The sequence below is a fragment of the Peromyscus leucopus genome, chromosome 1, assembly GCF_004664715.2.
Source record: "Peromyscus leucopus breed LL Stock chromosome 1, UCI_PerLeu_2.1, whole genome shotgun sequence".
In the NCBI taxonomy this organism is placed as follows: domain Eukaryota; kingdom Metazoa; phylum Chordata; class Mammalia; order Rodentia; family Cricetidae; genus Peromyscus; species Peromyscus leucopus.
Genome location: NC_051063.1, coordinates 23,596,063 through 23,609,314, shown reverse-complemented (window position 1 = coordinate 23,609,314; position 13,252 = coordinate 23,596,063). Strand labels below are relative to the sequence as shown.

The window sequence follows — 13,252 nt, the reverse complement described above, 5'->3', positions numbered from 1 at the left end:
ACAAAGCTACACAGAGAAACCCTGTCTCAAAAAACCAAATAAAAATAAAAAAAGAGAGTAGCAAGGACTCTTAACTGCTGAATCATCTCTCTGGCCCCAAGATTTTATAGATATTCTTTAAAATGAGGAACAAGAAGATCTATTTACTTGTCCAGTGTTACACATCTAATAAATGGTGAGATTCAAAGATACTTAAAAGATAAGTCGGGTGCCATTAAGTAGCCATGAAAAGAAGCTGGTATAGCTTAAATGAGAGCTGGCAGATGACTTTGAAGAGAAAATTAAACACAAATAAAGATGCCATGTAACTTTTCTGTTACATTGGCAGAAAAAGAAATTCTCTATCGAGAGAGGTCTACAGAAAGTAGCACAACTTGGCATCCATTGTTACTTTTTATTTTTCAGGTCTTTCTACTCTTTCTCCCCAGAACTAATATTCATGTAACACTAAGTTAAAGAGAAAATTATTGGATGTTCAAGAGTTATCATATTGTGTGATTAGGTAAAAGAATTACCATCATGACAAGAACATTCCCCATAATCAAGGAGAACAATATGAAAATCAATTGTTAAAGATCAAATTTTTTACTTACAGCAGTTCAGGAACTTCTATAGATTAAATATTAGCTTAAGACATGCACTTGTAGTAAATAACATGCAAGTTAAACTCCATTTTTGTGGCTTGACATCCCAAGCACTTCCCAGATCCACTATTTAATATCATACAATGTCCTTGAATTTTCTACTTTAACAGTAAGTTAAAGTAAAATATTCCTAAACTGGCAAAACTGAGGAGGTAATGAATGTGTTGGGAGAATTTTAAACCATGAAAAGGTTAGATTCAGAATAGAATTGTTGAAATCCTTGAGTAGCCCAGTGGGCTAAGGGATGAAAACACACGGGAAAACAGATGAAGGATGGGAATACAGATAAGGCATAGAATGAAGGAAAGGAAAATTGAATTGCCAGTTCCGATTATAAAGGATGAGGGAGGCATTTGTGCCTCCATTAAAAGACAATGTATTTTTTTAGTTATAATTTTTTCTTAGGTGGAGTATGAGTTTCTTAAGCTATTCTGAGCATGGTGTTTTAGAAAGCTTATTAGGTATACTATTGTAACATTAATTACAAAGTTTTATTACTAGGATTATTAAGATATTCTTATACGTTTTCCAAGCACAAGTTAACTTTTTGTACATAACAATGTTTTAAACTCCATGGTGTGAGATTAAAACATCATTTTTTATATTCTGCTTATTTTAAAATGACTTCTGATTCACACACAATCTTAAATCTGGATTATGGTTGTTTTTATGGGGCCAGGTGATTTGGGGCTCTGGGAGTGAAAGCCTTGATTTACTCAAGCCATGAGAATGTCCCACTGGTGGCAGTTAGTATATGTCTTGTCCTGAAACAAAAACAAATTACCAAATAACTGGAATATGATGGTGATCTGGCTGTGCCATCCTTCTAACCAGCCAGAATTGATTTGGCTTACCTGGCAAGCCAGACAGGTGTGACTTTCTCCCAACTGTTTGTGTGTTCTTGCAAAGCTGCCTGCTCAGTGAATGAGGACAGCTTTTGCCTGAAAGAAAAGGACCATTCTTCAGTTGTAGCTGTAGGTGTCTGTACTTCACTGCTAGCTTCTCCAAATAAACCGAAATAATAGCTGTGTGGTTTTGTACTAGTCTATGCTTCACATAAAAAGTGTTTAATTTTATTTAAAGGCCTGAATTTTAGCAAAGAAGGGGGAAATAAATATCCAGGCTGTCTTTTGAGGTTGCACAAGGTGTTAAGTAATGATGAATGTGCAAATCTTTGAATCCTGATCAAAAATGATTGCTCTGAAGTCAATCATAAGCATATTTCATCCCTGCATAAGTCTGAAAGAAAGCTATATTATGTCATCAAACAGCACCGTTTTGAAGTGAGGAAAATGTAGCTGATAATATCTGCTCCAGTACATAGCAGCTATAAAGCCTCCATTCTGTTTATAGTCTGTATATTAGTATAAATGAGCTAATATAGTCTCTAGCTTGCTAATTTTCTAGCAAGATAAATTAGAGTAGAAATTCATAAAACCTGTCATGCTTGTCACTTGGTTTGTAGTAAGAATCAACAAATGGTAACTGATTTTTGTGAACTAGACTTACATAGTGGAAGGAACTTGGACTTTGGAGTTAGAATCCCTGGGTGTGGTGCTTACTTACTGGCACTTGAGTAAGTTAACTAATCCTTTTGATCTTTAGTTATCTCTAGTAAAATATTAGTTTCAATAGTTGCTTTGAGAATTAAATAAAATAATGTATATATAAAATCATTTTTAGTAAGTATCTGTCATATAGTATATGACAATATCCCAATAAGTGTTATAATCCTCTTATTACCATTATAAACATTAGTCCTCCTACGTCTCTGGTAAATAGTATAAATTAAACCAGGAATGATCAGGCCCACTTAGAATCCCAGGTGCTGCAGAGGCTGAGGCCAGAGGATCTCAAGTTCAAGGATAACCTATGCAACTTACCAAGAGCCTATCTCATATAAAAAAGAATTGGGCTCTAATTCAGTGGCAGATAATTGTCCAAGAATTCATGGTGCTCTTGGGTTCAATTCCCAGTACTGAAAAAAGTATTAATTACTTAAAGTAATTTCAGTGTGATCTTCAATACAAAATGGACTCAAATGGATGCACAGAATAGTTAAGATATAACTTGCTTCTCTTTTTCCCTACTACTACAATGTCAAAATTTCTGATGAAAAGTGGGATTCTGTTATTTAAGAATCACTTCTTGGAAGCTATGTTGTGTGTTGAGAGTAATATAATTTCTATCATTAGTAACTCACAGCATAGTTGGGGGAAAAGCATTTAGTTATGATGCCCTGATGGGTGGCATCAGTGGACTCACTGTAAAAAAAAAAAAAAAAAAAATAGGGAACATGGACATAAGAACAAAAGCTATGGAGAAGAATCAAGGGGGTGGGGATTAAAAAGTAAGATTTGCAGGGCCTAGTGAGATGGCTCATCGAATTAGTTAAAGATACTTGGTACCAAGCCTGTAACCAGAGTTCAGTTCTCAGAACCCACGCTGTGGATGGAGAGAACCAATTTCCACAAGCTGTTTACGGACCTGCATGTTGCTAGTAGGTGACTATAGCAGATATCCAAGTCCACATAGCTTGGCTTCAGAACTCAATCTTAAAGCCCTACATGACTACTGATGTGAGTCCAGGAAGTTAGTAGCATTTAATCAGCCTAATGACTGAAGGATATAACCACATAAATTTCCTAAATCCACCCATACAGAGTGGCTGCTAAAATTTATTAAGAATTAAAAAAAAAAAAAAAAAAAAAAAGAATTTACTCCATGATTTGAAAAGTCTATGAGACAACAGTATGAAGTGCATTTGACTATTAATGGTGTCTGTACAGTGTCGAATGAATGATTGTAAGCTAATTGGAGAAACTGGGGATGGGGCTCAGTTGGTAAAGTTCTTGCCCAACATGCATGTAGCACATGCCTGATCCCCAGCACCGGTACAAATGGCACTGTAGTGCACATGCATAATCCCAACAGGTAAACTGAGGTAGTAGAATTGGCATGAGTTAGAGGACAGTTGGGACTACATGGCAAAAAACTCTCAAAAAAAAAAAAAAAAAAAAAGTGGTGGTGGGACTTTAAGATGTCTTAACAGGTAACCTGCCAAGCCACACAGCCTGAGTTTAATCCCCTAAACCCACATGGTAGAAGGAGAGAACATACTCCCACTAGTTGCCCTCTGACCTCCACAAGTGTGCTTTGACGAATGACTACCCACATACATGGACACACACACACACACTAAATAAATAATTGTTTTTTATTTTAAAATTGTGTTATTCATTTTACATACCAACCACAGATCTCCCTCTCATGCCCCCCTCCCACTCCCTCCCAGTTTTCCTCCTCCTAAATAATTATTTTTAAAGTAGTGGAACATGCTTATTATTTGGCAGTTGGAGGCAGGTTCAGAAATTCAAGGTCGTCTTTGACACTAAGATCTAGGCTAGCCAAGATACAAGAAGCAGTGTCTAAATAAATAAAGCAAGCCTATTAGAACAGTAAAAGAGAAAGGATTGAGGGGAAATTTCCTTTTGTTCAAATTGTGTTTTAAAAGCTTCCCCACCTAATGTAAGGCAAATTTACTTTTACTTAGCAAATCTTTTTCCTATGAACTTTCTAAAAAAAAAAAAAAGATAATGGTGAGGAGGCTCAGCAGTTAAAACATTTGTTCTGAGACCCATATGGTGACTCACAGTGTTCTGGAACTCCATTTCTAGGGGATTCAATAGCCTCTTCTGACCTTTTTGGGTACCAGACATACATACAGTACACAAATATACATGCAGGCAAACCACTCAGATACATAAATATATCTAAAAAACGATAAATAGAAAAGGCATCCTGGCATTCAGATTTTTGGGGTTTTGTTTGTTTTGTTTTTGTTTTTTTGAGACACTGTTTCTCTGTAGCTTTGCGCCTTTCCTGGAACTCACTCTGTAGCCCAGGCAGGCCTCGAACTCACAGAGATCCACCTGCCTCTGTCTCCCAAGTGCTGGGATTAAAGGCGTGCACCGCCACTGCCCAGCTTGGCATTCAGATTTTGAAGACTCCTTGAGCTAGCTATGTTTTACAGACACTAAGAACTTAGTCATTTCTGCTTGAGTATTGTTTAACAGCTCACTCATTCCTCTAGTTTCCGAGATTTAGTACTGTCTTAGGTAACAGTGTGAACACAGAAGCAAATAATGGTGATAAAAAAGGAAATGTTTGTTGGGTAATTATATACTTACTCATTTAATTAAAGCAAGAGTCAAATTACAGCAAATTGATACTTATTTAAACCAAACAATGAAGTCTATATAAACTTAAGTACCTCAAAATTCACATAGTTCATTCATAGTATACACATATTTTGAGTCAAATGTAAGGAATTATCCAAGTTATAATTTTGTGATTTCATTAAAAGGGAATACAAAAAATTACAATTTTATTGTAATTAGAAATTATTTTAGTTGTACTTAGTAAAATGTTGCAACAAAATTAACATCTGTTATATAAAGATCTTATCAATTTAGAAAAATGTTTAGAGAGGGATATTAGAATTATGTAATTTTATTTTCTCTTTTGAAAAAGTAAATACTAAGTTGGTTTTAGCCTAGAAATAATTGTGTATCAAAATTAACAGAGAAGGACTGCAAATGTAGCTCTGAAGTAGAGCACTTGCCTAACATGCACAAGGCTTTGGAGCTAATCTCCAACACACACCAAAAAATTTAACAGAAACATTTTTATGCTCTTAAAAATTGTGAACTCCTAGAAGACACGGTCTCCATTTAATAATTCCTTATTGTTCTCATGAACTAGTGTCCTATATATAGCATTTGTTGAACAATTAAGTATATTTATTTTGTGTATGTATGTTTTGCCTGCATGTATATCTGTACACCATGTGCATGCAGAGCCTGTGAAGGCCAGAAGAAAATGATCTCATGGAACTAGAGTTGTGAGCCACCATCTGGTTGCTGAAAATGGAACCCAGGTCCTCTGGAAGAGCAGCCAGTGCTTTTAAAATCCCTGAACCATTTCTTCAGCCCACAATTAAATAAATTTATTATTTGATAATTACACATAAGAGGAAGATGGGTAGTTCACACATGTAATACCAGCTCTTGGGGGCCTGAAGCAAGAGAATTTTTGTGAGCAGCCAGCTCTGGTTACAGTGTGAGATCTTCAACATTAAAACAAAGTAAGGAAAAATTTTAGCATGTTCCTTGCCAAAAATGCATTTATGTATGTTTTGTGACATAAATGCAAAGAAGTAGCTATATACTTCAGATGTATTCTGGAAATTGGATTCTTTAAGGATGAGGTTTATTTTTCCTCATGATTTCTGAGTGCACAAAGTACTAATTGCACATTAAAGGGATATGTTAATTATACTTTTTAAAACTTTGGATCTCAAGTACTGCCCAGAGCAGCCTATTAAATAAATACAGAGCTAAAGGAAGGCATCCTTATATTACTAAGGGAGGGGTTCATGATTTCTGAGTGCACAAAGTACTAATTGCACATTAAAGGGATATGTTAATTATACTTTTTAAAACTTTGGATCTCCAATAATGCCCAAAGCAGCCTATTAAATAAATACAGAGCTAAAGGAAGGCATCCTTATATTACTAAGGGGTTTCCACTTTTGGTTGAGGAGTCCATAATCTTTAGATAAAATGCTTACCCAGGTTCCTGACTGCAGAAGTCATCATTAAGGAAAGGCTTTTTTCAGGCTCATGTAAGTTGTGAATGTAACTGAGCAGCAGTTTTGTTTGTGGCTTTTTTGCCTACTTCTTTGAACAAACTCTAATGTTTCTGTATCACCTTGAACAGTGTAATAGTGTTGGTTCTTACGTAAAGAAGCAGTGTTGTTGGTGTGTCTGTTACGGGTAGCTGCAGTTTAATATTTGCTTTTACTGAGGCTTGTTTGATTCATTATTTTCATTTGACTTACTAGCAACCATCTGTTAGTTACAGTTTAACTTTCAAGGCTCTGTGTAAATTGGTTTCTGTTAATGAGGTGCTGTAAACAGCATTATGAAGTTTTTCTCTTTTAATCTTGAAAGGAAAAAAATCCATATCTAAAAAAGCAATCACCAAGAAGAGGAAAACTGTCACCAAGTCACCTGCTCTGCCGGAGTTTCAGGTAAATGTTCCAACATTGTCACCAAGTTCTTGTGTTTAATTTTTTGTTTTGGTGTCATTCCTTGAGAGAACGACTGAATTTCCAGAAACTACAGGGTGTATACTTTTAATGACTGGTTTTCACAGTGTGCTTCCCTTTAAAGTACGGATGTAGGCAAAACGTAACTTTACCTCTATCTCTGACAAACCTTGGTGTTTTTAGTTTCCAACCTTGACTAACTTTTGTAGATGTAGTTTAATGGAAATGTATATATACATATCTCTCTTCTTTATGTCTGTGTGCATATATCCCTCAGTATATATAAATGAAATTCTTCTAAGAAAAAAGTCATGGTTTGTACACAGTAATATTACTTTGGTAAACCATTTGTACATATTTAACCAATATAGAAATGGTGGACTGATTAACTTGAAAAACAGGTATTTTAACTCTTAGCTATAAACTTCAGAGAGAATATTTAGTAAAGTCTAAATATAAGTCTTCAAACATTTTTGAAAAAAAAAAAAAGCATTGCTGCCATATGTGAAGTTGCTAATACTGAAAATAGGCAACCACATCATAAGGTTTATTTTCTACTTATCCAATAAGTGTTTTCTTCAACAAATGACACTTTCTTTAAAATTTTTTCTTTGTAGTATTGTGAACAGTCTATTTCCAAAAGTTTTATAAGCTCATAAAAGTGATATATTTGAATTTGTAGGTCTCAAGTAGTTATAAAAATAAAGAGGCAAGAAAAATACTGTGTAACAGCATCCTACATCTATTTTCAGTAAAAGAAAAAATGTATGTATATATATATAATAATAGACTACTTTAATGACATTATTATGATACATTATATTCTTTAGAATTTTTTCACATAACCTTTATACAGAATATCCAGTAAAATATAATTTACTGTTTGGTTGGAGGCCATCCTGCCCAATTCATTGCTTGTAATGATACAATATTATATTTTTATGCTTCCACTGGTAATCATACTAGCTTTTGTTATTTCTCCCATTCATTTTTTCCCTCAATTTCTTAATATTTAATTCTATAGCTCTTAGGACAGAATGTCCGTTTTTAGTATTTTTCTTGTTTCTGTATTAATGAGTAGACGTTTGTATATAATAATAACACAGACTGCATAAGTAGTGTTTTGTACAGTGGTGGGTGGTATTAATGATATATGAAATCAACTATAGTGGGTTGCATGACCAGTGTTTCTTTTTTAAGTTATCAATATTAAAAAAGAATTTATAAGTACATCGTGTATATTCAGTGTGTCACATACAATACCATGAATATGTATAGTTGAATACATTGTTTTATGAAACTTCAGTTTTACTTGCCTCTGTGTATATGTGTTGACTTGCATGATAAAATGTATTTTTGACTCTGACTCATGGAAAAAGTTGGAAAACACTGTTATAAGTGATACTTCTAGTCAGTTATTGACCGTTTGCTTATCACTCAGAAATTTAAGGTCAAAAGTACATGTTTTGTTAGATTGAACTGTTCAAAATAAATAAAGTCTCTCTCTCTCTCTCTCTCTCTCTCTCTCTCTCTCTCTCTCTCTCTCTCTCTCTCTCTAGTTGTCTTGTTTGTGAGTCTGTATTGGACTAAGCTAGCTCTTATTTCTAGTTTGCAGTATGAATACTATGTTGTGATTCATGAAGAGAACTTGAAACTGTCTTCTGAAATAGAGTGAAGGGCCCTGAGAGGTAGCTCAGCTATGAGGACTTCTGCTGTACTTGCAGAGGAACCAGCTTTGGTTCCTAGCATCTACATGATAGCTCACAACCTTCTGTACCTCCAGTTCCTGGGGATCCAACACCCTCTTCTAGCCTCCAAGGGCAGTAGACATATGTGTCATATACATACATAATATATACATATATACATACAGGCAGACACTCATACACACAAAATAAAAATAGGTAATTATTATTATTATCTAATAAGTGAATTTTTTTCTTCCCTGAAGTACTGGCAGTATATTTAGAACCTTATTTATTAGTACTGAACATAAAAATACCTTGTAGAAATAGTTAAATAAGATTTTAGTAGTAGCCATTCTAAACTAAAATATCCATTTGTATTACTGAAAATAAAACTTTGATGCATAAATATTAAATCGCCCTTATAAAACCTGACCTATTCACCAAAATTTTTTGAGTCTTAATGTGCTAAAAAGGTGAAACCTGTTTTGACTTCTATTTCTTTGACAGTGTTTTTGTTGACTTTTTTTTTTCTTTGTGGAGCTGAGGATCGAACCCAGGGCCTTGGGCATGCTAGGCAGGTAGTCTACCACTGAGCTAAATCCCCAACCCCTTTTTGTTTACTTTTTAAAATAAAAGTTAAATTTGCTTCCTTTAGTTGCTTCTTGAAAATCCACGCTTATATGTATGTACACTATAAAACTCCATGTCAGGAAATATCTTCCCATTTGTATTTAGAGTATGCAGTAGGGACATTGAAGTGATGGCTTCGGTTTCATTTTGTGTATATATTGCAAAGAAACAAAGAGTATCTGTGTTAGTATGCCCTTGTTTCTTCAAGTTTATAAAGTATTAAAAGAATCTGATACCTTATTAAAAGTAAAGATTCCTAGGTCTCATCCTCTTCAAAGACCTTAGAGTAGTGGGTATCAGTGATATACATAGTAGTTAAAACATGTGGATTCTGGATCTCGGCAACTTGATGTGGAATGCCAAACCTGCCACCTGACTGTTCTATCACCTTACATAAGTTAATCAACCTCGTAAGTCCAGTTTTTCATCTGCACAGAGGAGTGATAATAGCCAGTACATTCTTAGAGTTCTTGTGAGGATTAATTCCATAGCTTACTGTTGTAGCTGTTCTTACTTTTTCTTTTCCAAATAGGCATAGACTTAGGTTGGAAAATCTGCATTTTAATTAGGACAGTTAATTAGGAATTTACTTAAGAGTATCTATTGTGCTAAGTGCTTAATGGCTTTAGCACTTTTGCAGCTACTTAGGACATTGAAATAAATCTTAAATTTGGTCTCATTAAAATAGTACTTGATGGGAACTAAGAATTTTAAAGTGAAAAACCAAATAATAACATCTGTCCACAGAGCAAAACTAAGACTTTCTTACTCTAATATCTTGATTAGTATACAGTAACATCAGCAGAATTGTGGAATTTATCAACAATAACTGCAAAAAAAAGAAAAATAGAGAATTTTTTATTTCAGATGGTTACAATAGTGATGGTTTTAAGTTTTATATCAAATTTAACAGTTATGATTTTATAAATTTTTTTTTCTTTATTTTGTAACATAAAGATTCTTAGACTCAAAAGTAAATGTTAGCTTTCCTATTAAAGTTGATTTTTGCCCCCCCCCTCCGAGAGCCTTTCTTATTTTCAGTATTTGAGAACTGTAATAGTATATAAATTCTCTTTTTGTGCTAAAATAAGTTAGAAAGTATTTTTAAAACATGATGTCTCTAGTCCCAGTAAACCGCATTGTAAAAAGGAGGAGCTGGGAAGGTGGTTCACTGGTTAAGAGTACTCAGTGCTCTTTCAGGGATTGGAGTTGGGTTCCCAGCACTCACATCAGGCATTCACAAACTGGCTGCCTGTAACTTTAGCTCTAGAGGATCCAGTGCCTCTGGCCTCTACAGGCACCTGTACTCAACATGCACAGACAGACAGACAGACACACACACACACAATTAAAAATAATCAAAATAGTTTCTTAAAGTTCTGGTAAGTCGGGGCTGGAGAAATGGCTCAGCAGTTAAGAGCACTTGCTGCTCTTCCAGAGGACACAAGCTCTGTTCCCAGCACCCATGTCGTGGCTCCCGAGTGCTTGTAACTCCTGCTGCAAGTGGTCTCGGTGCCATCTTATGGCCTCCACAGGCAGTCACACACTTGGTATTCACTTACACAGACATAAATATATTAAAACAGATAAAACATAAAAATATAAGAATAATTAAGTGGCCTTAGTTACCATGTTTCTGCTTTTCCTTGGTAATCCACACACACACAAATGCACACAAAATACTTTTTTGATGAGTGTATACTTGGCATGTGTTCTATACATGCTATTTATTCTATAGGTTAATTTACAAAGTAAACCCACAATCCACATGGTAAGATTTACACAGTATTGTTTACAAACATAAACTTTTAACTAAGATCCCTGAAGAAAAAAAAGTATAGTTTTCCACCTAGCCAACTAAGGAATAAGAAGTCAAGTATTATCTTCATATAACAAATTGAGACTAAAATTGAAATCAGAATTTTTAACTTTCCTATGTTATAAGGACCTATAGATTAAGTCATAGTTTAATTTCTACCTTTTAAAATATATATTTTCAACTTTACCTCTTTAAAACCATTCAATTTTCTTTAAGGCATTGGAAAAACATTTTTAATTACTTGGTATTTTAAAATATTTTGTTAACTTGTTTGTCAAAATTATTTTGTTTTCACGTTAAGTGGATATTTTCTGTGATTTATTTATTGTTCTTGCTGTTGTAGTACAGTGATCATAAGAAGTAATTTTCCTGTCAGCATAATTCTAACAACTATTAGTATAATTTTTGTTTAAATACTATATGGATTTTTATTTGTATCATATACTTAGTGTTTTACTTATAAATTTTAAAACAAATCATAAGATCTTTTTAATAGAATGGTAGTGAAAATAATCCATTTTGTTTGAACATATTTATTTTTTCTTTTTAACATGGTTTTCCCTTTGCTTTTTTAGTATAACCTACATTTTTTATTTTATATGATACTTTATTTGAAAATACCTTTCAAACCTAGTATACCTCTACCAGAATGGCATGATTTCAGTGATTGAAATTTATGTAAGGAAATTTTTATCATGTAATTTTTCTGAGATATGAAATTCTTTTATCTATATAGTACTTCCCTTACCCTAATACCTACAGTCATTCCTAATTTTTTAGTTGAATAGAAGGCCTTTTAATACTGTCAGTCAATGAAAATAGTAAGTTATGAATTGTATCCTAAAACTACACCTTCAATTTTTGCTAGTTTTAAATTTTTTTTATTTTGTTTAAAAAGCCCCCTTGTAGAATGTGATAATAGTAGATGGAGTTTATAGTTTTGTTGTTTCCTGTCCCGGCGCATCATCTTAGGTCATTTACATCTGTTGCTTTGAATTCTTGGGTATCAATTGAAGATAGGCCTTTTTAGCCTACTGTAAGCCTTGAACCAAGGGACATAATTTAATCCATTTCATCTGTAAGTTGGTTGATTGTGGCTCAGCCTTGATTCAGTCAAGTGAAAAGCTTACTCTAAGGAGAGTGTGTTACTGCTACTTTCTCCCTGCAGGAAAGCCTCTCAGAGAGTGTGTGGTAATCCCAGCAGCTCAGCCATCTTCCTTTTCTCCCAGGAGGCCCTGTGTCTCGGAAGCACTTTCTAAATTAATACTAATGAGAAAGGGACTTAATGAGATGATTTTCTTTGTTCTTACTAAATGCATCTGTCTTCTTACTGAAGTGAATTTTTACTGTGTGGTATTAGTTTTCATAGAGTCACCATCTGAAATTGAAGACTTCCATTATTGTTTTGTTTTGTTTTGGGGGGGGGTGTTGTTTTTTCGAGACAGGGTTTCTTTGTGTAGTTTTGGTGCCTGTCCTGCATCTTGCTCTGTAGACCAGGCTGGCCTTGAACTCATAGAGATCCGCCTGGCTCTGCCTCCCCACTGCTGGGATTAAAGGCATGCGCCACCACTGCCCAGCTAAGACTTTCATTTTTGAAAAAGTAGGAATTGAATTGTATGCAACATAAAGTTGGCATCAATCAAACTATGTTTTCTACTCCAGAGTTTTCTAATACCTTAGCATTATTCAAAATATTGTTATGTTAGGTATACATCAGATACATAGAAATATAAAGAGTATGTTTGCATATTAAGAGTATAAACCAGGCCTGGTTGTGATAGCACATATCTGTGACCCCAGCACTTGGAAGGCTGAGACTAGTCTAGGCAGCTTAAGTTTGAGGGCATCTTGCCCTATGTAGTGAGATCCTATCAACAACAACTAAGGCTCTAAATTATTATGTAGACATTAAGTTGTTTCAGTGTACCTTCAAGATAAATGTCATTAAAATATTCTGACCCTCAAATTTAGAAAAATTATTCTTAGAACTTAGACGAGGCAATTTAAGAACATTATCCTAAAAATACCGTACCCCCTAAATTCAGGAATTAATTACTTTTGAGTTTTCATGTTGATTAGCTACATAGCACCAGAATGTTTTAATGTCTCAGTAGCTGTGCTAGTTTGTAACTCAGTCATTAAGTAAGTACATGACTACTCAAAAGTGGGATCTATGGACTAAATCTATAAACTCGTCAGAGAGGAGACATACTAGAACAAAACTATCCAGGTTCCCCTGCAGTTCTTATGCACACTGAAATTTGATAAGAGTTGATGTAGAACAGCTTGTTAACTAGGTAAGCTACTTAGAAGTGTTACTTCATTTACCTTTTAACACTTGGGCCTCAGCTATGTTCCA

At 34.3% G+C, this 13,252-nt stretch overlaps 1 protein-coding gene across 7 annotated transcripts in view; it reads left to right on the top strand.

The window, feature by feature from the left end:
• Positions 1–13,252, top strand: part of Kiaa2026 (KIAA2026 ortholog) — an 83,368-nt gene that overhangs the window by 44,190 nt on the left and 25,926 nt on the right. For all 7 annotated transcript variants that reach the window (XM_028894633.2, XM_028894623.2, XM_028894616.2 and 4 more), the window contains one exon: positions 6,659–6,738. In XM_028894633.2, the coding sequence (XP_028750466.1) occupies positions 6,659–6,738 (80 nt within the window). The remainder of the gene's footprint in view (positions 1–6,658; positions 6,739–13,252) is intronic.